Source organism: Oncorhynchus mykiss, chromosome 9 (genome assembly GCF_013265735.2).
Source record: "Oncorhynchus mykiss isolate Arlee chromosome 9, USDA_OmykA_1.1, whole genome shotgun sequence".
Lineage (NCBI taxonomy): Eukaryota > Metazoa > Chordata > Actinopteri > Salmoniformes > Salmonidae > Oncorhynchus > Oncorhynchus mykiss.
The window spans coordinates 60,677,982-60,700,494 of NC_048573.1; the positions used below are offsets into that span (position 1 = coordinate 60,677,982).

The 22,513-nt window shown below is 45.1% G+C and overlaps 1 protein-coding gene across 2 annotated transcripts in view; it reads left to right on the top strand.

The window, feature by feature from the left end:
• The window catches only part of LOC110531229 (plexin-A2-like), a 435,878-nt gene that overhangs the window by 41,459 nt on the left and 371,906 nt on the right, over nucleotides 1–22,513 (top strand). For both annotated transcript variants that reach the window (XM_036988562.1, XM_036988563.1), the window contains exon 2: nucleotides 17,932–19,294. In XM_036988562.1, coding sequence (XP_036844457.1) covers nucleotides 18,068–19,294 — 1,227 coding nt within the window. In that variant the 5' untranslated portion in view covers nucleotides 17,932–18,067. The remainder of the gene's footprint in view (nucleotides 1–17,931; nucleotides 19,295–22,513) is intronic.

Here is a 22,513-nt window from a genome sequence, read left to right on the forward strand (position 1 = left end):
TTTCATTAGACCTGATTTTCAAAGCACAGGGATTATACAGCGTAGGAGACATGCTGCAGGAATGGTTAAGAGTTTCCCGTTGATAAAACTTGTATGCTGTCAGTCAAACAGCTTTAAGTAATTCCTATCTCCCCAGTTGAGGAGCTCTATCTGATCCAGTTGCCCCCGGTGACACGCAGCCTGTTGGTTTTCCTCTTCTGTTGAGGATTCCTCCTCTCCTGTCCCCTCCTCCTCCTCATTCTCCTCTCCCTTCCTCCTCCTCTCCTCCTTTTTCTACATCTCCTCTTCTCTTTACAATTCAGATGTATGGAAATCAGCCTAGCTAACAGAAACCTGCTCAGCGCCTGAGAGAGGCTTACAGACAGCTCTGATTAGAAAACACCAGTGATATGTCTGTCAGTCTGAGGAAATCCCATCTCGCTATTGATGCTCCAAATGAAAATGACTGGTACAAGGGGGTTGTTGGTTGTGTCATTGCGGGGAGAGTGTCTGTTTGTATTGTGTGTGTGTGTTTTGAGGAGGTGGTGCAGTGGGTGGGGGAACAAAAGACATTAGAATAACAATGATATTGTAAGCTCTCTCGAAGGATGTCGTAGTAGGTTTGAGGCATAATGCCACTGAGCACTTATCCAAACAAAGCTCAAATGCAGCGTCAAACAGGCAGGGTGGCAGGCAGGGTGGCAGGCAGGGTGGCGGGCAGGGTGGCAGGCAGGGTGGCAGGCAGGGTGGAAGGCTGGGTGGCAGGCAGGGTGGCAGGCAGAGTGGCAGGCAGGGTGGCAGGCTGAGTGGCAGGCAGGGTGGCAGGCAGGGTGGCAGGCAGGGTGGCAGGCAGAGTGGCAGGCAATGTGGCAGGCAGGGTGGAAGGCTGGGTGGCAGGCAGGGTGGCAGGCAGGGTGGCAGGCTGGGTGGCAGGCAGGGTGGCAGGCAGGGTGGCAGGCTAGGTGGCAGGCAGGGTGGCAGGCAGGGTGGCAGGCAGGGTGGAAGGCTGGGTGGCAGGCAGGGTGGCAGGCAGGGTGGCAGGCAGGGTGGAAGGCTGGGTGCAGGCAGGGTGGAAGGCTGGGTGGCAGGCAGGGTGGTAGGCTGGGTGGCAGGCAGGGTGCCTCATTGAGTCTCAACAGGGTGGGGAAGATTAGATGCACACGGCCTTGTTTGCATTCAAGGAAAAGCTTGTATGTATGCTGACTCCTGCTAATTCTTCTATCGCGTTTTTTCCTTGGCAAAAATGAGAACACGAAGCAGACCTGCTGTATGTAAAATATTGCGTGCTAGATCTTGGAAAATACATAAATGTGACTCTGGATGACAACATAATGATTGATGTTTGTTTTCAACATTAGGGATGTTTTCATAAAGAAGTTAAATCCGCTTCATGTTTTGTTTCCTTGCCACGATATTAACAAGTATCGCAATACTGGTATCATCTGGCCCTAGTTGACAAGGACATGGCTTTTTCTGTGTGACTTTGATATGCTTCAGTTTGAGTAGTAATATCTATGTAATAACACCACCGAAGCTGCTGTTAGCTCAGTGACTGGCTTCAGGAGACCCAGACAGTGGAGGTAGAGACTTCCTCAGCCCTAGGGCACTACAGTAGGCTTAAGGCCACTAGGCCATGGGCTAGGCACTAGAGCAGTGATGTGGGTCACTATTAAAGAAACACATGTAGAGTGTCCTCTTTGACTAAGTGCCCTTAGAGTGGCCCAGAGTGTATGTGTCATCATGGACGAGTGTAGTCATTTACTATGCTAAGCTCCTAGTCCTGTTTAGTCATAGCTTAGAGTAGGGGTGTCAAACATACGGCTCGCGGGTAGGATTCGGTCCTTGAGGGTGTCCAATCCGGCCCTCGGGGTTTTGGGCGGAGGGTTTGACACATACTAAATATACTTTACAATAACTACAACCAAATGGAAACGGTGTAGAAAGGATAATGGATCTACATTCATGCAGTTTCTTGACTGTCCAGCTCGCAAATAATCACTGAAATGAAAGCTTGACAGTCAGGGAGCATTGAAAATAAAGAAAATGATGAATAGAAGACTGTTTTTAGCAAATTTTGACGGCAAGGAAATATAACACATTTTCAGTGCGGCCCTCCGGACCTCGTTGAGGAACTAATGTGGCCCCCGGGGTAAAAGGATTTTGACACACCTGGCTTAGAGCATAGTAGTGGCCATGTCTAATGATAAAAAACGACAGCAGCACTCAGTGAAATTGCTGTGTCTGTCTGGAGATTACAGTGGCCTCGTCTATGTGGTGCTTGTTGTAACAGTTTAATAGCTGCTCACTTACACTACATAGTTCTTGCATGAGCAACATATCGCCTTTGCATATTTCAGTTGACAGCTACAGAGGTTAATGAATAGGTAAAGTTTGGCGATATGGAATCCATATCACAATAAATTGACTGAATTATCACGATAAATTGAACGATAAGTTTAAAACATTAACGTGCACATCAGTTACTTTTTTATATTTTACCGTTAAAACTGCTACTACCTTGAATATTGTGCCTACCATTGTCCTCTTAGCAGTGGCCCACATTAGCACTAATATCATTTAATTCCTCTAGTAAAGTTATCGATCTCAGTAAAATGTCCTCAATAAATGGTTGGTTCGGTCCGTATCGATAATTTTCGGTTTATTGTCCCAGCTCTAGGAATAGGCCTAGCTGTTAAGTAAAGGAAATATCCACCCTAATTTCTCCATAACAACAGTAGCACAGGGAAGGAAACATAGGCCCTGTCGTCAGTGAGTGTTATCCCTCCTTTCTTCCTCTCTCTCTCACTCCTTACTTACTGTGACATTTCCCTGTGGTGGGCTGGATCGTACAGCTGGATGGATGTGATGTAATGGCTTTAGTGTTATTGGAAACAGACAGAGGATTGGCTCAGAGACAGTCCCCACCACTGCACACTAGCTGCGTCCAAAACGGCACCCTATTGCCCACTGTATGTAGTGCACTGGTTCTGACCAGGACCGATAGGGCTCTGATCAAAATGGCTGCACTATATAGGGAATAGGGTACCATTTCAATCAGTGCTCCTATAATGAGATAAAGGAACTTCTAAATGTAACTAGTCCAACTCCTGGAGACGAGACGCAGCAGCAGAAACCCTCTCATTATCTCCAGCAGGATGTCAGCTGAAATAAAGACTAATGGACTAACCTTTCCCGCTAAACACTTTTTTATAGTCTTCTCCTCCTATACACAAAGACCTCCCTTCAGGGGAGATTAAAACGTTCTATTTTTAATAGCAACATGCAAATGGCCGCTATCACTGCTGCTGACGGTTCACTTTCTTCAACCCAATCAGAAAAGTTTTGCTCCAGGCACTTTTCTTTTTATTCTTAATTATGTTTTCAAGTTATTTGTTGTTTGTTTATTTTTTACCCCAAGTTGGTCTCCTGTAGATTGTAGCGTCTCACTTTTATTTAACTGTTTAAATGTCATGGTTTACATGAATCATTCAGGGAATAACTGAATTAATCCGAGCCGTGGAATTGCGATATGTCATTTCTTTCCCTATCCCACAACAATTATCGGATTTAACAGCGTAACCGGATTTTGGTTTATGTTCTTTATCTCCTGGAATACAATGTCTGTAAATATGAATTTAGGAGATCAAACACAATTTGGCTGCATTGTTAAGGAGCTTAGTGTGGGGGGGAGTCAAGAGACACAAAGGGGAGGGAGGGAGAGAGAAACGACTGCTCTCTTCCAGCAGGTTGACCGGATTCTGAGCTATAGACCAGCTTACTGAAAGCATTTCACCACTTTCTCTAGAGCATGTGGCCAGGCTACAGCACTGTCCATTGTCCACACAGCAGTCAAGTACCATTTTGTTGGTCTGTTTTGTCATTGTCCTTTAGCTTGTCCTCTCCTCCCCTCATTTTCCACTTTGCAAAACCCTTTCACTTCTACAGATTAGCCTAGCTGCCACAATGCAGCTCTCTGTCTCCCTCAAATCAAATATTATTGGTTGCATTCACATATTTAGCAGATGTTATTGCAGGTGTAGAGAAATGCTTATGTTCCTAGCTCCTACAGTGCAGTAATACAGTGCCTTGCGAAAGTATTCGGCCCCCTTGAACTTTGCGACCTTTTGCCACATTTCAGGCTTCAAACATAAAGATATAAAACTGTATTTTTTTGTAAAGAATCAACAACAAGTGGGACACAATCATGAAGTGGAACGACATTTATTGGATATTTAACTTTTTTAACAAATCAAAAACTGAAAAATTGGGTGTGCAAAATTATTCAGCCCCCTTAAGTTAATACTTTGTAGCGCCACCTTTTGCTGTGATTACAGCTGTAAGTCGCTTGGGGTATGTCTCTATCAGTTTTGCACATCGAGAGACTGAAATGTTTTCCCATTCCTCCTTGCAAAACAGCTCGAGCTCAGTGAGGTTGGATGGAGAGCATTTGTGAACAGCAGTTTTCAGTTCTTTCCACAGATTCTCGATTGGATTCAGGTCTGGACTTTGACTTGGCCATTCTAACACCTGGATATGTTTATTTTTTAACCATTCCATTGTAGATTTTGCTTTATGTTTTGGATCATTGTCTTGTTGGAAGACAAATCTCCGTCCCAGTCTCAGGTCTTTTGCAGACTCAGAATCAGGTTTTCTTCCAGAATGGTCCTGTATTTCGCTCCATCCATCTTCCCATCAATTTGAACCATCTTCCCTGTCCCTGCTGAAGAAAAGCAGGCCCAAACCATGATGCTGCCACCACCATGTTTGACAGTGGGTATGGTGTGTTCAGGGTGATGAGCTGTGTTGCTTTTACGCCAAACATAACGTTTTGCATTGTTGCCAAAAAGTTCAATTTTGGTTTCATCTGACCAGAGCACCTTCTTCCACATGTTTGGTGTCTCTCCCAGGTGGCTTGTGGCAAACTTTAAACAACACTTTTTATGGATATCTTTAAGAAATGGCTTTCTTCTTGCCACTCTTCCATAAAGGCCAGATTTGTGCAATATACGACTGATTGTTGTCCTATGGACAGAGTCTCCCACCTCAGCTGTAGATCTCTGCAGTTCATCCAGAGTGATCATGGGCCTCTTGGCTGCATCTCTGATCAGTCTTCTCCTTGTATGAGCTGAAAGTTTAGAGGGACGGCCAGGTCTTGGTAGATTTGCAGTGGTCTGATACTCCTTCCATTTCAATATTATCGCTTGCACAGTGCTCCTTAGGATGTTTAAAGCTTGGGAAATCTTTTTGTATCCAAATCCGGCTTTAAACTTCTTCACAACAGTATCTCGGACCTGCCTGATGTGTTCCTTGTTCTTCATGATGCTCTCTGCGCTTTTGACGGACCTCTGAGACTATCACAGTGCAGGTGCATTTATACGGAGACTTGATTACACACAGGTGGATTGTATTTATCATCATTAGTCATTTAGGTCAACATTGGATCATTCAGAGATCCTCACTGAACTTCTGGAGAGAGTTTGCTGCACTGAAAGTAAAGGGGCTGAATAATTTTGCACGCCCAATTTTTCAGTTTTTGATTTGTTAAAAACGTTTGAAATATCCAATAAATGTCGTTCCACTTCATGATTGTGTCCCACTTGTTGTTGATTCTTCACAAAAAAATACAGTTTTATATCTTTATGTTTGAAGCCTGAAATGTGGCAAAAGGTCGCAAAGTTCAAGGGGGCCGAATACTTTCGCAAGGCACTGTATCTAACAATACACCCAATCTAAAAAGTAAAAGAATGGAATTAAGAAATATATAAATATTAGGACGAGCAATGTTGTAGTCCGGAGTAAAATGGTACCGACAGAGAGGGCTGCTTCGCTTCTAGGTCTTAGGAAACTTTGCAGTATTTAATTTTTTTATGTATTCTTTTTTACATTGTTAGCCCACGTTTTTTTTGTGGTATTACATACAGCCGGGAAGAACTATTGGATATCAGAGCGGTGGTAACTCACCAGCACTACCAGCATTACGACCAGGAATATGACTTTCCTGAAGCGGATCCTTTGTTTGCACCCCCAGGGCAATTGAACTGGTTCCAGAGGCCGACCCAGAACAACGCCGGCGGAGGAGAGGTACTCGGAGTGGGCTTCTTCTCCAACTTAGGAGACACCACCCACCGCTTCCGAGTATATTACTCGCTAATGTTCAGTCTCTGGATAATAAAGTTGACGAGCTCAGGGCAGGGGTTTCTTTCCAGAGGGCATCAGGGATTGGAACATACTCTGTTTCATGGAAACATGGCTTTCTCGGGATATACGGTCTGAGTCGGTCCAGGCAGTTGGATTCTCAGTTCATTGTGCCGATAGGAATAAATATCTCTCCGGAAAGAAGGGTGGGGGTGTATGTTTCATGATTAACGATTCATGGTGTAATTGTGATAACGTACAGGAACTTAAGTATTTTTGTTCACCCGACCTAGAATACCTCACAATCAAATGCTGACCGTATTATCTCCCAAGATAATTTTCTTTGGTTATAATCACGGCCGTGTATATCCCCCCTCAAGCCGATACTACACGGAAAAAGCTGTCAAAGTTCTATCAACACATTGACTGTAGTATTTGCGCTGCTAAAACACTCGACCACCGTTACTCCAACTTCCGGCCAGTTAAGTTCTTCCACACCAATCTTGACAAACCATTTTTGTATGGACCTCGGGAGACATTTGATTGTGAGGTATTCTAGGTCTGGTTAACAAAATGACTTGAGTTCCTGTGCCGCAATCACACCATGAGTAGTGAATTTATTAATCTTGAAACATACAACTCCTTTCTTTTTCCCGGAGAGTTCTTTATTCCTGTCTGCGCGATGTACTGAGAACCCAGGTGGTTGTATGGACGGGGACAGTATATCCAGGGAGAGCCAAGATTCAGTGAAACAGAGTATGTTACAGTCCCTGATGTCTCTCTGGAAGGAGATCCTCGCCCTCATCTCGACTTGATTATTGGAACAGTCTCTGGGATAAGTGGAATTGATTCGGGGGTACGAACAAAGGGTTAAATTCAGGAAAGTCATATTTACCACCACTCTAATATCTAAAAGTTATTTCCGGCTGTATGTAATAGTGGAAAGGACTTTCTGTGCTAATAATGTTAGAAATAAAACAAATACTGCAAAGTTGCTTAGGAGCCATGAACAGTCTATAGGTACCATCTTGCTATTCCCTGTGCCCACTGCTTTCCTGGCACTGCCCCTGAAGCTCAGCCAGACCGGGGAAATCTCCAGCGCTCAGGCACATGGACCAGGCAGGGGCACACAGGCAGGGGACCCTATTTCCTATATAGTCCACTACTTTAGGCCAGAGACATTTCTGGCCAAAAAGTAATGCGCTATAGACAGAGCTGAATGCAGTAAGACAGCAGGTCCCATTGGGTTAGCAAGGCAATCAGAGGCAGCAGCGTGGGTGAGTTCAGCATGCCAACGTGTGGTTCAGTCTGTGTCACAGCCCCACTGTTTCATTATAAATGGGAAACTTTAGATGAACACAGGGTTTATTTCCAAACCATGATCACATCTTCTAATGCACAATGGAATGCTTGTCTTCCTGTTTTCCTGCTGAACTTCTTACTCAGTTGTTAATATTGCTTCACTCACATGCCTGGCCTAGGCTTTGTCTGCCTAGAGACTAGTTTACTCAAAGTCTACTGATCTCTGTACTGTACCTCTTTGACTTGTACTTACTTATAGGCCAGCTGTGTGTCAAAGCACCCCTCCAGTCAGTGGAAGAGCTGTGCCTACATACAGACTAGTAATGAGAGCTGGTTGATTACATTTACATTTTAGTCATTTAGGAGACACTCTTATCCAGAGCAACTTACAGGAGCAATTAGGGTTAAGTGCCTTGTTCAAGTGCACATCGACATATTTTCTACCTATTCGGCTCAGGAATCCAAACCAACGACTTTTCGGTAATTGGCCCAACGCTCTTAACTGCTAGGATGCCTTCCGCCCTAAATGATTCAAATGCATGATTAATAAACACGGGACAGATTGATTCATGCAGTTAGAGGTTAATACATTGTGTGCTGAGCAGTTAAATGCTTTTTGTAAGCATGTCTGTGGTATGAGCTAATTCCCACAGTAGCTGACATTTGCCTGTTCGCCAGTACATCTTTCTGCATCGTTACAACTTACACAGTTGTAATGTGTCAACAAATCAAAGCTGACACACAAACAAGGCTTGTTTAGAAGACAGATGGCTCAGTGTGGAGATAGTGGAGATAGTGGAGATAGTGGCGTGGAGGTGTTGTTTAGCTAGTAGTCTCTGGTGGCAGACAAATTGAATCACTGGCCAGCGTGCAGCCGGCACGCAACATTTGGGTCTGGAGATACAGATGCGGGATCTTCATTTTCTACAGCAGGAAAAGAATCCTGAAGCAACAGGAAATGTGAATTATTATGTGGGTTATAGTTAATGGATATGTGTGTTGGTGTTGATACATTTTTTGTAAGGTATAATCAAGTTGGAAATCTCTAAGTGGAAATTACAAATGTCAGAAGCCTTATTAAACCTCAAATACACTACACGTTTAAAATGTCCTGCATTGCAGGAACGTTATCCTGCAACAAGGTGATCAAATTAAGATCCTACATCTGTAAGGCCTATGTTGCTGGGGCAGTGAACTAAGGGATGGTATTGTATGTAAAAAAAAAGGCATTTATACAATGCTGGTATGGTCCTCCCTTCATTGTAGCTCATTTTCATAAACAAATCAAGCCTGGGCAAGAATGGCTGCATTGCAGCCTTCCACCTCACACAAATGCTACCAAAGACTCAGTCAGGCGTATCACCCAAGATGCAAAGTGTCTTCTTTAGGTCTAAGTAAGTTATAAGGTGACTGTGTTGTGATTTGTCGCCGATAAATCTGACTCCTAGTGAGCAGGAGAAAACAGAATGTGGCTTCAAACAAGAAAGCGACTAACAAGCGATTGCAATCCTACTATTTAAATCCCCTGCTTGCCGGCATAATCAGTCCCTCCCTGTGAAGAGCAGCAGAAGGAAACAACAACAACAAAGTTTCTCATCCTATAGCTTTATTAACAACTAACCTTTGTGAAGTCATTTATGTACATCATTCATTTAGTGACTTCTTCTTCTTCAGTCCACCTGCCACCAGCTCACCCGCCACAACATGAAAGAGAAGAATGAAACACATACAGTATCTTCCCATGGCCTTGGGGGAAGAGGAAAGATAGAGGGAGAGGAGGAAGGAATGGAGAGATCGATGGGTAGTAATATATATGTATACAGTACCAGTCAAATGTTTGGACACACCTATTTATTCCAGGGTTTTTATTTATTTTTGCTATTTTCTACATTGCAGAATAATAGTGAAGACATAAAATATAAGAAATAAAACATATGGAATAATTTAGTAACCAAAAAAGTGTTTAAAAAAAATCTAAATTATTTTTATATTTGAGATTATTCCAAGTAGCCACCCTTTGCCTTGATGAGAGCTTTGCACACTTGGCATTCTCTCAACCAGCTTGAGAGCACCCACATATGCTGAGCACTTGTTGACTGCTTTTCCTTCACTCTGCGGTCCAACTTATTCCAAATCATCTCAATTGGGTTGAGGTCGAGTGATTGTGGAGGCCAGGTCATCTGATACAGCACTCCATCACTCTCCTTGGTCAAATAGCCCTTGCATAGCCTGGAGGTGTGTTTTGGGTCATTGTTCTGTTGAAAAACAAATGATAGCCCCACTAAGTGCAAACCAGATGGGATGGCATATTGCTGCAGAATGCTGTGGTAGCAATGCTGGTTAAGTGTGCCTTGAATTCTAAATAAATCACTGACAGTGTCAACAGCAAAGTACCCCACACCATCACACCACCTCCTCCATGCTTTACGATGGGAACCACACATGCGGAGATCATCCGTTCACCTACTCTGAGTCTCACAATGACACAGCGGTTGGAACCAAAAATCTCAAATTTGGACTCATCAGACCTAAGAACAGATTTATACCCGTTTAATGTCCATTGCTCGTGTTTCTTGGTCCAAGCAAGTCTCTTTTTCTTATTGGTGTTCTTTAGTAGTGGTTTCTTTTCAGCAATTCGACCATGAAAGTCTGATTCACATAGTCTTCTCTGAGCAGTTGATGTTGATGTGTCTATTACTTGAACTCTGTGAAGCATTTATTTGGGCTGCAATTTCTGAGGCTTGTAACTCTAATGAACTTATCCTCTGCAGCAGAGGTAACTCTGGGTCATTCCATTCCTGTGGCGGTCCTCATGAGAGCCAGTTTCATCCTAGCGCTTGATGGTTTTTTACATCTGCACTTGAAGAAACGTTCAACGTTTTTGAAATTATCCGGATTGTACTGCAGCGCCAGCTGTGCCACCAGAGACTCTGGGTTTGCGCCCAGGCTCTGTCGTAAAAAATTGTTTTTCTTGTTTTCGAAAGAATATAAAATTATTTTGTCCATTCAAATAACATCAAATTGATGTTATTTTAATGAACAAAAAAAAAATGTTTCTTTCGAAAACAAGGACATTTCTAAGTAACACCAAACGTTTGAACAGTAGTGTATATACCACAGGGGAGGTGGAGGGGGTTAGGGAGATGGAGGGGTGTTAAAGGAGGTGGGCGTGCGGGTGCTGCCTGCCTGTGTTCTAAAGCCCTAAAGGCCAACAGGCTATGGGGCTTGAGGAGGAAAGAGCTGCTGCAGGAACCTGATTACACCTCCAGAGGGATTTACTCTGGGCTGCATCACAAATGGCACTTTATTCCCTCTATAGTGTACTGCATTTGACAGTCAAAAGTAGTGCACTGTAAGGAACACTTTTACATTTGGCATTCACATCTGCTCTACCCTACTCTGTTCTACTCTGCTCTATTCTACTATGCTCTGCTCTATTCTACTCTGCTCTACTCTGCTCTGTTCTACTCTTTTTGCTTTGTTCTACTATGCTCTGCTCTACTTTGTTCTGCTCTGTTCTATCCTGGTCTACTCTGCTCTGTTCTGCTCTACTCTACTCTGCTCTATTCTACTCTGATCTGCTCTGCTCATCTCTGTTCTATGCTCTGTTCATCTCTGTTCTATACTCTGCTCTGTTCTACTCTGCTCTGCTCTACTCTGCTATGTTCTAATCTGCTCTACTCTACTCTGTTATACTCTGCTCTGTTCTGCTTTGTTCTACTTTGCTCTGTTCTACTCTACCCTGCTCTACTCTGCTATGTTCGAATCTGCTCTACTCTGCTTTGCTCTACTCTACTGTGATCTGCTTGGTTCTATTCTGCTCTGCTCTACTCTGTTTTCCTCGGCTCTGCTCTGTTCTACTCTACTCTGTTCTACTCTGCTCTACTCTGTTCTACTCTGCTTTGTTCTACTCTGCTTTGTTCTACTCTGCTCTGTTCTACTCTATTCTGCTCTACTCTGCTCTACTCTTCTCTGTTCTACTCTGCTCTCTCTGCTCTACTCTTCTCTGTTCTACTCTACTCTGCTCTACTCTACCCTGCTCTACTCTCTACTCTGAACTCTGAACTTTCTCTCTGCTCTGCTCGGCACCTCCACAGCACGATGCACACACTCAAACAAAGGAAGCAGCATGGCTGGTGCAGGCATGGTGCAGGAAGGAAGGTAGGATAAATGGTATGAGGGGTCCTGTCCCTGGCTTATAGCTTAGGCCCACTATTTTATGGCCATGCTCATATAGTATAGTGCTCCTGGGACACCTCAGAGCAGCCCACGCACCTCCCTCAGCCCAGCCCACACCAGCACACGCCAGTCCCTCTAATAGCTAACAGGCTTCCAGGACCCAATGGCCCCTAGGAACTCACTGTTTATGGGCTGAGGGATCAATACTCTCCCCAGGAGTGTATATTAAAGTCTGGACTGGCTGAGTAGCTTATCAGTTGATCACAGATGGAGGCGGGGGGACGACACAGGATGACAATGAACAGGTTCTGACAGCCATGGGCTTGGGGGAGGGGTGTGTGTAAAATGACCAGACATAGTGGAGAGGGACTGTAAATCTCCACTGTACTGTATATCAGACACACCCGGAACACCAATTCAGACATATGCAAATGACAAATTCAAAGAAGCAGCTGATTATTCCAGCCACATCTCTCTCTCAGCCATGGCTTGATTCTCTCTGATGTCCTCTCCTCTCTTTCTGCTGAGAAATGCAAATGTGTAGCGTAACGAACGATGTAGGCTTGTGTCTGACATGTTTCACCCCCCTGGCGTCCCCACCGACCCACACACGGTCCACAGCTACTCCATCCAGCTTCACACTAATTACTCTTGTTGTAGCGCAACATCTGATCATCCTTGATTTTGCGAGCCTACTTCTACACCTGCTACTTCTACTGCTGCTACTTCTACAGCTGCTACTTCTACTGCTGCTACTTCTACACCTGCTACTGATGCTACTGCTACGTCTACAGCTGCTACTTCTACAGCTGCTGCTACTGCTACTTCTACAGCTGCTACTTCTACTGCTGCTACTTCTACTGCTGCTACTGCTACTTCTACACCTGCTACTGCTGCTACTGCTACTTCTACAGCTGCTACTGCTGCTACTTCTACAGCTGCTGCTGCTACTACTGCTACTGCTGCTACTGCTACTTCTACAGCTGCTACTGCTACTTCTACAGCTGCTACTGCTGCTACTGCTGCTACTTCTACAGCTGTTGCTGCTACTACTGCTACTGCTGCTACTGCTACTTCTACAGCTGCTGCTGCTACTACTGCTACTGCTACTGCCTCTTTGAAGAGGGGGATGACTTCGGCAGCTTTCCAGTCCTTGGGGATCTCAGACGATATGAAAGAGAGGTTGAACAGGCTGGTAATAGGGGTTGCGACAATGGCGGCGGATAGTTTCAGAAATAGAGGGTCCAGATTGTCAAGCCCAGCTGATTTGTACGGGTCCAGGTTTTGCAGCTCTTTCAGAACATCTGCTATCTGGATTTGGGTAAAGGAGAACCTGGAGAGGCTTGGGCAAGTAGCTGCGGGAGGGGCGGAGCTGTTGGCCGAGGTTGGAGTAGCCAGGAGGAAGGCATGGCCAGCCGTTGAGAAATGCTTGTTGAAGTTTTCGATCATGGATTTATCGGTGGTGACCGAGTTACCTAGCCTCAGTGCAGTGGGCAGCTGGGAGGAGGTGCACTTGTTCTCCATGGACTTTACAGTGTCCCAGAACTTTTTCGAGTTAGAGCTACAGGATGCAAATTTCTGCCTGAAGACGCTGGCCTTTGCTTTCCTGACTGACCGCGTGTATTGGTTCCTGACTTCCCTGAACAGTTGCATATCGCGGGGACTATTCGATGCTATTGCAGTCCGCCACAGGATGTTTTTGTGCTGGTCGAGGGCAGTCAGGTCTGGAGTGAACCAAGGGCTATATCTGTTCTTAGTTCTGCATTTTTTAAACGGAGCATGCTTATCTAAAATGGTGAGGAAGTTACTTTTAAAGAATGACCAGGCATCCTCAACTGATTGCATGAGGTCAATATCCTTCCAGGATACCCGGGCCAGGTCGATTAGAAAGGCCTGCTTTCCGAAGTGTTTTAGGGAGCGTTTGACAGTGATGAGGGGTGGTCGTTTGACTGCGGATCCGTAGCGGATACAGGCAATGAGGCAGTGATCGCTGAGATCCTGGTTGAAGACAGCGGAGGTGTATTTGGAGGGCCAGTTGGTCAGGATGACGTCTATGAGGGTGCCCTTGTTTACAGATTTGGGGTTGTACCTGGTAGGTTCCTTGATGATTTGTGTGAGATTGAGGGCATCTAGCTTAGATTGTAGGACTGCCGGGGTGTTAATCATATCCCAGTTTAGGTCACCTAACAGAACAAACTCTGAAGCTAGATGTGGGACGATCAATTCACAAATGGTGTCCAGGGCACAGCTGGGAGCTGAGGGGGGTCGGTAGCAGACGGCAACAGTGAGGGACTTATTTCTGTAGAGAGTCATTTTTAAAATTAGTAGTTTGAACTGTTTGGGTATGGACCTGGAAAGTATGACATTACTTTGCAGGCTATCTCTGCAGTAGACTGCAACTCCTCCCCCTTTGGCAGTTCTATCTTGACGGAAAATGTTATAGTTGGGTATGGAAATCTCAGAATTTTTGATGGCCTACCTAAGCCAGGATTCAGACACGGCAAGGACATCAGGGTTGGCAGAGTGTGCTAAAGCAGTGAGTAAAACAAACTTAGGGAGGAGGCTTCTGATGTTGACATGCATGAAACCAAGGCTTTTTCGATCACAGAAGTCAACAAATGAGGGTGCCTGGGGACATGCAGGGCCTGGGTTTACCTCCACATCACCCGCGGAACAGAGGAGGAGTAGTATGAGGGTGCGGCTAAAGGCTATCAAAACTGGTCGCCTAGAGCGTTGGGGACAAAGAATAAAAGGAGCAGATTTCTGGGCATGGTAGAATATATTCAGAGCATAATTCGCAGACAGGGGTATGGTGGGGTGCGGGTACAGTGGAGGTAAGCCCAGCGGAGGTACTTTTCCTACTGCTGCTACTGCTGCTACTTCTGCTACTTCTGCTACTGCTGATAATGTTGCTACTGCTGCTACTTCAGTTACTGCTGCTACTGCTGCTACTTCAGCTACTGCTGCTGCTACTGCTGCTACTTATGCTGCTACTGCTACTTCTTCTACTTCAGCTACTGCTACTGCTGCTACTGCTGCTACTGCTGCTACTTATGCTGCTACTGCTACTTCTTCTACTTCAGCTACTGCTACTGCTGCTACTGCTGCTACTGCTGCTACTGCTTCTACTTATGCTGCTACTGCTACTTCTTCTACTTCAGCTACTGCTTCTAATTCTGCTGCTACTTATGCTGCTACTACTGCTATTTTTGCTTCTGCTACTGCTGCTACTGCTGCCATTGTTTCCACTTGTTAGTCCCTCACTGCATGGTGTTGTTCGGTCCTGATGGAATAATACTGATAAAAGAGGTGAAAGCACACAGCAGTGTGCGGGTTGTGGTATTAAAGAGAGGGAGAGGAGTGTGAGCTGTGCATGTCTAATGGTGTCCTGATTCATTTAGGAATGAATGTTCTGAGGCCAATAATGAATCCCTGCAGGACGTGATGGTGTCAGCGGGAGAATAAAGGATTAAAACAGGAGTAACATTGTGGAAGAATAATAATGAATAGATTCTGATCCTGGTAAAACAGTCAGAGGCCTTAAAGGAGAATTGAGCTTTTTTACAACCAAGTTAAACATTTTGATGTAAATGGCATGTTGTGGAAGGGTCCAAATACTTTTCTTTGTGATTTGTCTTTTTTTGAGAAACTTGACCCAACCAGCGATTCACTTCGGCATCCTTGTTGTGCAGTACTGGGGCTCTGAATAACATGAACAACGGCTCCATAAAAACCCAAATATGTCCTTTTTAAAACTAAAAAGCTCTCAAAGTTATATTAAATGTTGTTGCGACTCGAGTGGTACCTTCCTGTCCATTGTAGCAGCAGGCTACACAGAGAACCGTTAGATACGCGAAGCAGCTTGATTTGTAGGTGAACTTTGGAATTACACAATTTCATGTGTACAACATCTAAGGACATGGACATTGCAAAAAAAAGTGTCTGGACCCTTCTAAAACATGACATTTACATAAAAAATATACATATTTGATTGTAAAAAGCTAAATTATCCTTTTAAAGAGCAGAGAGGAGGTAGGGACTGAGCAAGGTAGGGAGAGAGAGAGAGAGGGACAGGGAAGGGGTAGAGAAAGGCAGAGAGGGGGATAGAGAGAGAGACCCTCCTTGGTCTGTCACCAACCAAGGAGGGCCTACAGCAACACCTAGATATTCTGCACAGATTCTGCCAAACCTATAATGGTGTTCCAAAAAAGGTCCAGTTGCCAGGACCACAAACACAAATTCCATCTAGACACTGTTGCCCTAGAGCACACAAAAAACTATACATACCTTGGCCTAAACATCAGCGCCACAGGTAACTTCCACAAAGCTGTGAACGATCTGAGAGACATGGCAAGAAGGGCATTCTATGCCATCAAAAGGAACATAAAATTCAACATACCAATTAGGATCTGGCTAAAAATACTTGAATCAGTTATATAACCCAATGCCCTTCATGGTTGTGAGGTCTGGGGTCCACTCAGCAACCAAGAATTCACAAAATGGGACAAACACCAAATTGAGACTCTGCATGCATAATTCTGCAAAAATATCCTCTGTGTACAATGTAGAACACCAAATAATGCATGCAGAGCAGGATCAGGCAGATACCCACTAATTATCAAAATCCAGAAAAGAGACGTTAAATTCTACAACCACCTAAAAGGAAGCAATTCTCAACCCTTCCATGACAAAGCCATCGCCTACAGAGAGATGAACCTGGAGAAGAGTCCCCAAAGCAAGCTGGTCCTGGGGCTCTGTTCGCAAACACAAACACACCCCACAGAGCCCCAGGACAGCAGCACAATTAGACCCAACCAAATCATGAGAAAACAAAAAGATAATTACTTGACACATTGGAAAGAATTCATAAAAAAACAGAGCCAACTAGAATGCTATTTGGCCCTAAACAGAGAGTACACAGTGGCAGAATACCTGACCACTGTGACTGACCCAAACCTAAGGAAAGCTTTGACTCTGCACAGGCTCAGTGAGCATAGCCTTGCTATTGAGAAAGGCTGCTGTAGGCAGACCTGGCTCTCAAGAGAAGACAGGCTATGTGCACACTGCCCACAAAATGAGACAGAACCCTTGAAGAGCAGAGAGGGATGAAGGTAGGGAAGGAGGGGTGCAAGCAGTGGTTCTGGCTCCCAATTTGTTCTCACTTTGTTCCAGTAATAAGATCCAGAACTCCCCTCTACCATGGACCAGATAATTACCTCCTAGGGAAAAACTGTGAAGGGGGACTTTCTCTCTCTCCCCTCTGTGAGTCTCTCTAAATAAACATTTTCAATTTAAATTTAGAGGGCTTTATTGGTATGGGAAATGTGTTTACATGGCCAAAGCAAGTCGAATAGACAATAAACAAAAGGGAAGGGAAATAAACAATTAGAAATGAACTCTAAACATCACACTCATAAAAGTTTAAAAGAATATAGACATTCTCTCTCTCGCTCTGTCTCTCTCTCTTAATGTATAACATGAAGGAGGGGCCAGATTGCAAAGCATCGTTACATAAATAGCAGACTTTCCTTTATGGATGTTTTCACATTTAGACTGGAAAAATAAGGAGCACGGATAGGGAAGGGTGCCAGCCGACCGGAGGGGGTTAGAGGGGTGTAACTGATATGAGATGGCAATGCTAATGCCTCCTAAGGAAAAATAATATGAGCCCCAATATATTTATTAATCATTACTTTGGTTTTTAGCTGTGCTTTACCCTTGTAAGTCTTTCTCTAGCTGGTATATTTTGGACCGTAAGATCTCTGTTTAAATGTCTGTTTAAATAGCCTCTTACTTTTAAATATTTGTTTTACCCATGGCATCTAGAATTAGTCATTGTAGAATTAAATAAGTGGCTCTATTGATTATAGACCACTAGCCTGAAGGGTGCTTCTCATAGCAGCGCATGGGGAGGGGAGATCTGTGAAATGTGGCACCCAGGGCAGTCCATTGGTTTGTGTTGTTCTTAGAAACCCAGTGTCTCCAAGGCCCCTCTGAGGCAGGCAGCATAACTATGACTCAGGTCATTCTAATTTCCGTTACCCGTAACCTGCTCACTTTCCTTCATTGTCCTATCAGACCTATCCCGTCCAGCAACTCCTCTGGAATGTGGCGATAAAGGTTTTTCCTGCCATTGTCTTCTGTCAGCTTCCATTCCACTGTTCCCTAACTCATTGTCGCCTTGGTGAGGGTGAACTCCTCCCCTTCTCAAGCAGCAGTTACTGAATAAACAGACTTTTCCATTAGCTTTTATCTGCTTCCCCTTTGACTGAGTGTGAGTCACAATGTGCTAACTCTCGTTTATTCAGCCCCTCTCTCTTTCTGTCTTTCTTTCAGAAACATGTGAAGACCCTGGTAAAGATACAAGCGCGAACCTTTGAGAAGACAAAGTGGAAGGTAGCCTAGCTTCCTTCCCTCACATTCCTCCTCCTGTTTACTCTGCTGTTGCCTTGCTGCAAGCGTCCCTAGAGGTATGGAGGGCCGGCGGTCGCGGCGGGTAACACGACGCAGCAGCAGGACTTCCCCAGCGGGCCCTAGAGGGGGCGCTGTGCTGGCCATGCTGGGCCTGTGGCTGTTAGCTGTCGCTGCCACCGTGTGCCAAGGCCAGATCACCTTCACCAGCTTCCACCCGGAGAGCCGGGAGTGGGCCTTCAACCACCTGACGGTCCACCAGACAACGGGGGCGCTCTACATCGGAGCGGTCAACCGCGTCTACAAGCTCTCTGGTAACCTGACCCTCATGGTGTCCCACGACACAGGCCCTGAGGACGACAACAAGGCATGCTACCCGCCCCTCATCGTCCAGCCCTGCTCTGAACCCCTGACCTCCACTAACAATGTCAACAAACTGCTTCTCATAGACTACAGTCAGAATCGTCTGCTGGCCTGCGGTAGTCTCTACCAGGGAGTCTGCAAGCTCCTGCGTCTGGATGATCTCTTCATCCTAGTGGAGCCGTCCCATAAGAAAGAGCACTACCTCTCCAGCGTCAACCAGACAGGAACTATGTACGGGGTCATCGTGCCCTCCTCCAAGGGCCAGGATGGGACTCTCTTCATCGGGACGGCCGTAGATGGTAAACAGGACTACTTCCCCACCATCTCCAGTCGTCAGCTCCCCCGCGACCCAGAGTCCTCGGCCATGCTAGACTACGAGCTTCACACAGACTTTGTCTCGTCTCTGATAAAGATCCCGTCAGACACGCTGGCGCTGGTGTCCCACTTCGACATCTACTACGTGTATGGCTTCGCCAGCGGCTCCTTCGTCTACTTCCTGACCGTCCAGCCCGAGACGCCGGAGAACAGCATGTCATCAGGTGGATCCTCCAACGACCTCTTCTACACCTCGCGCATCGTCCGCCTCTGCAAAGACGACCACAAGTTCCACTCGTACGTCTCCTTACCCGTGGGCTGCGTGAGGAACGGTGTGGAATATCGTCTCCTGCAGGCCGCCTACCTGGCCAAGCCGGGCCGTGTGCTGGCCGCCTCGCTCAACATCAGCGCCACGGACGACGTGCTCTTCACCGTATTCTCCAAGGGCCAGAAGCAGTACCACCGGCCACCAGATGACTCGGCGCTCTGCGTGTTCACCATCAAGGACATCAACGCCCGTATCAAGGAGCGCCTGCAGTCCTGCTACCAGGGAGAGGGCAACCTGGAGCTCAACTGGCTGCTGGGAAAAGATGTGCAGTGCACTAAAGCGGTGAGTTACAGAGGACACACACACACACACACACACACACACACACACATACACACACACACACACACACACACACACACACACACACACACACACACACACACACACACACACACACAAACACATACACACACACACACACACACACACACACACACACACACACACACACACACACACACACACACACACACACACACACATACACACACTGGCCTTAACAGAATAAAAAGCCCAGAAAAAGGTTCCAGAACTACAGAGGAACATACTGTGCATACTTCACAGTTCTCTCTCTGTAATCATACCCCAATGTCCATTATGGCTCACTAGTGTCATGGTCTATAGTTACCATTTCTACAGAGTACAATGACAGTGCAACCTTTTACATTCTCAACAAATGTTCAAAAGCTAGACTCATCTTACACAAACCTGACATCATTATTCCGTTTTGTTGTCCATCCACACCCCTGTTTTCACTAACAAAAAGGTTGTGTGAAGCAGGCAGCTCTCTTCCACAGAGAAGAGAGCCTCAGTTGGATGTATAAAGCCAGAGGAATGCTCTCAGCTCAGCTCTAATAACCTGGGTAACAGTCTGTTTGTGCTGACATTCCACTCCTTCCCACTCCATGTTTGGCATATGACACGGAGTACAAGGAGTAGAATGTCAGCTCTAATGTGTCCTCTAGACATTAATCAACAGGGCAGCAACCACAGCTCATCAATGACCCTAGAAACCACAGGGTTGAGTCTGAGACTGAGAGGAACTATGGTGAATGCACACACTCATAATAGTAACACACAGCAATCAAGATAACTACCTTTGACTGCTCTACAGATGTAGGATCTTAGTTTGCACGATACTTTTGCTGCAATGCACGGCATTTACAACTTGTAGTGTATTTGAGGTTTAAAAAGGCTTCTGAAGTGTGTAATTTCCACAAATGTTTGACATTTCAGACTTGCTTTTCCCTTTCGAAAAATGTATCAACCCTTACAAAAATGTAATTTTATTATAATCCAAATAATAATTCACATTTCCTGTTGCTGCAAGATTATTTTCCTGCTGTAGCAAACTGTCTGAAATTAAGATTCTACATCTGTACTTTGCAGGGGTACAACACTTTCTGTTATCAAATCATTCTCACACTACATGTAATTAGGCCTAATTGTTTAGCAGCTCCAATAGGGGGGAGCAGAACAGGAACACTTAAGACTCTGAATGACAGAGAAAATGTTCACAAATTAAGGTGGGGATTTATTTTCCTTGGCAACCATCAAAGTGATAATATTCTCCTCTAGCGCAATCCAAATAAATACTCTGCGACTCGTAGATGGGGGAGGGAGGGGGGGGGGGGGGGGGACAAATGAGAGCGAGAGAAAGAAAGAGGGCAGGTGAGCTCAGCTCATGGTAGTGTTACCAGCAGCTAGATCCCACACCCCCCTCTCTGAAACCATAAGCGTTCTGTAACACCAGGCCATATATCTGCTGTGACATCTTCTTAGGTTTCTTTATTTTAATTCAGTCTCATGAGGCATCTGTCCTGGCTGCTCCTTTATGGCTTTGTTATTTTTGCTAATATGAATTAAAAGGGGAATTAAGTGCATAGTCTCTACGACATGTAATGCATATGCGTGTGCAATGGGCTATAGAGTGGCATTGCCTTCAAGTGCAAGTCTTTTTTTAAAGTGTGTGTGTGTCTGTGTGTGTGTGTCGTCTTTCTGTCTATGTACGTCTGTGTGTTGGTGCCTGTATATAGTGTATGTGCGGGCCGGGGGGGAGGGGGGAGGGGGGGGTTCAGGGTATGAATAGGATTATATATTTTTAACGTATTGATGATATACCCGGCGAGATCAGAAGTGTGTGGTTGCCTTTGTGCTAGTCCCCCGGGCCACTCTATTGACTGCTTATATTAACATCACTAAATTCCCCATTAGTGCAATGTCAGAGGTGATTGTCAGGTGGAGGGAGACGTTATCTGGGGCCTGCGCTGTTTGGTTTCATTAGCAACAGAGTGAGACAGAGAGAGAGAGAGAAAACCCTTTATGGTTGTGAGGTCTGGGGTCTGTTCACCAACCAAGAATTCACAAAATGGGACAAACACTCTGTGTACAACGCAAAACACCAAATAACGCATGCAGAGCAGAATTAGGCCGATACCTGCTAATTATCAAAATCCAGAAAAGAGCCATTAAATTAAAACCACCTAAAAGGAAGCGATTCCCAAACCTTCCATAACAAAGCCACATTTCTCCATATTTCTCTCAGATTGCACAAAGAATTCAAAAAACAATTTTTTATCAAATTTTGATAAACTCCCATATCTACTGGGTGAAATACGACAGTGTGCATCACAGCAGCAACATTTGTGACCTGTTGCCACAAGAAAAGGGCAACCAGTGAAGAACAAACACCATTGTAAATACAACCCATATTTATGTTTATTTATTTTCCCTTGTGTACTTTAACTATTTGCACATCGTTACAACACTGTATATAGACATAATATGACATTTGAAATGTCTTTATACTTTAGGAACTTCTGTGAGTGTAATGCTTACTGTTCATTTTTATTGTTTATTTCCCTTTTTTAATTCATTTCATTTGCTTTGGCAAAGTTAACATGTGTTTCGAATGCCAATAAAGCCCCTTGAATTTAATTTAATTGAATTGAGAGGGAGAGAGAGTGGGAAAGATGGAAAGAGAGAGAGGGAGAAAGAGAGGTGGTATGGAGGCATTCTCTTTAACCAAGTAAGTTCAGATGTATGGCCACACTTTTAGTCCCCAGGAGAATCCCCCATTATCCCCCAGTGGGACCATCATCACTACCCAGATCCCCTACACCATTCTCTCCATTCTTCTTCAGCCCTCATTAGAATGTTCCTCAAGTACTCCCAGCCACATTCCATAGTACCCTCCCTTCTCTATTCTCTACTAGCCAAGGAAACACATGTCTAGCGGCTAGCCCAGCAGATAAGGAAATGTAGGAACGTAGAGACTCTTTCCTGCTGTCTGTTGAGGACTGGTCAATAAATCAAAAGTGTTTATTGGATTATGCACATAGACGTCCACAGATGAAGAACTCTGAAAGCCCGTCCACATTACACCCCAACAGCGGGACATGTCCTCTGGAATGCTAACCTTGACTGTGTTTTCTTTCAATCACCCTCAAGGAGAGTAAATGCTTTTGTACTCGAGGCAGAGGTTGTGACCAGCTGCTT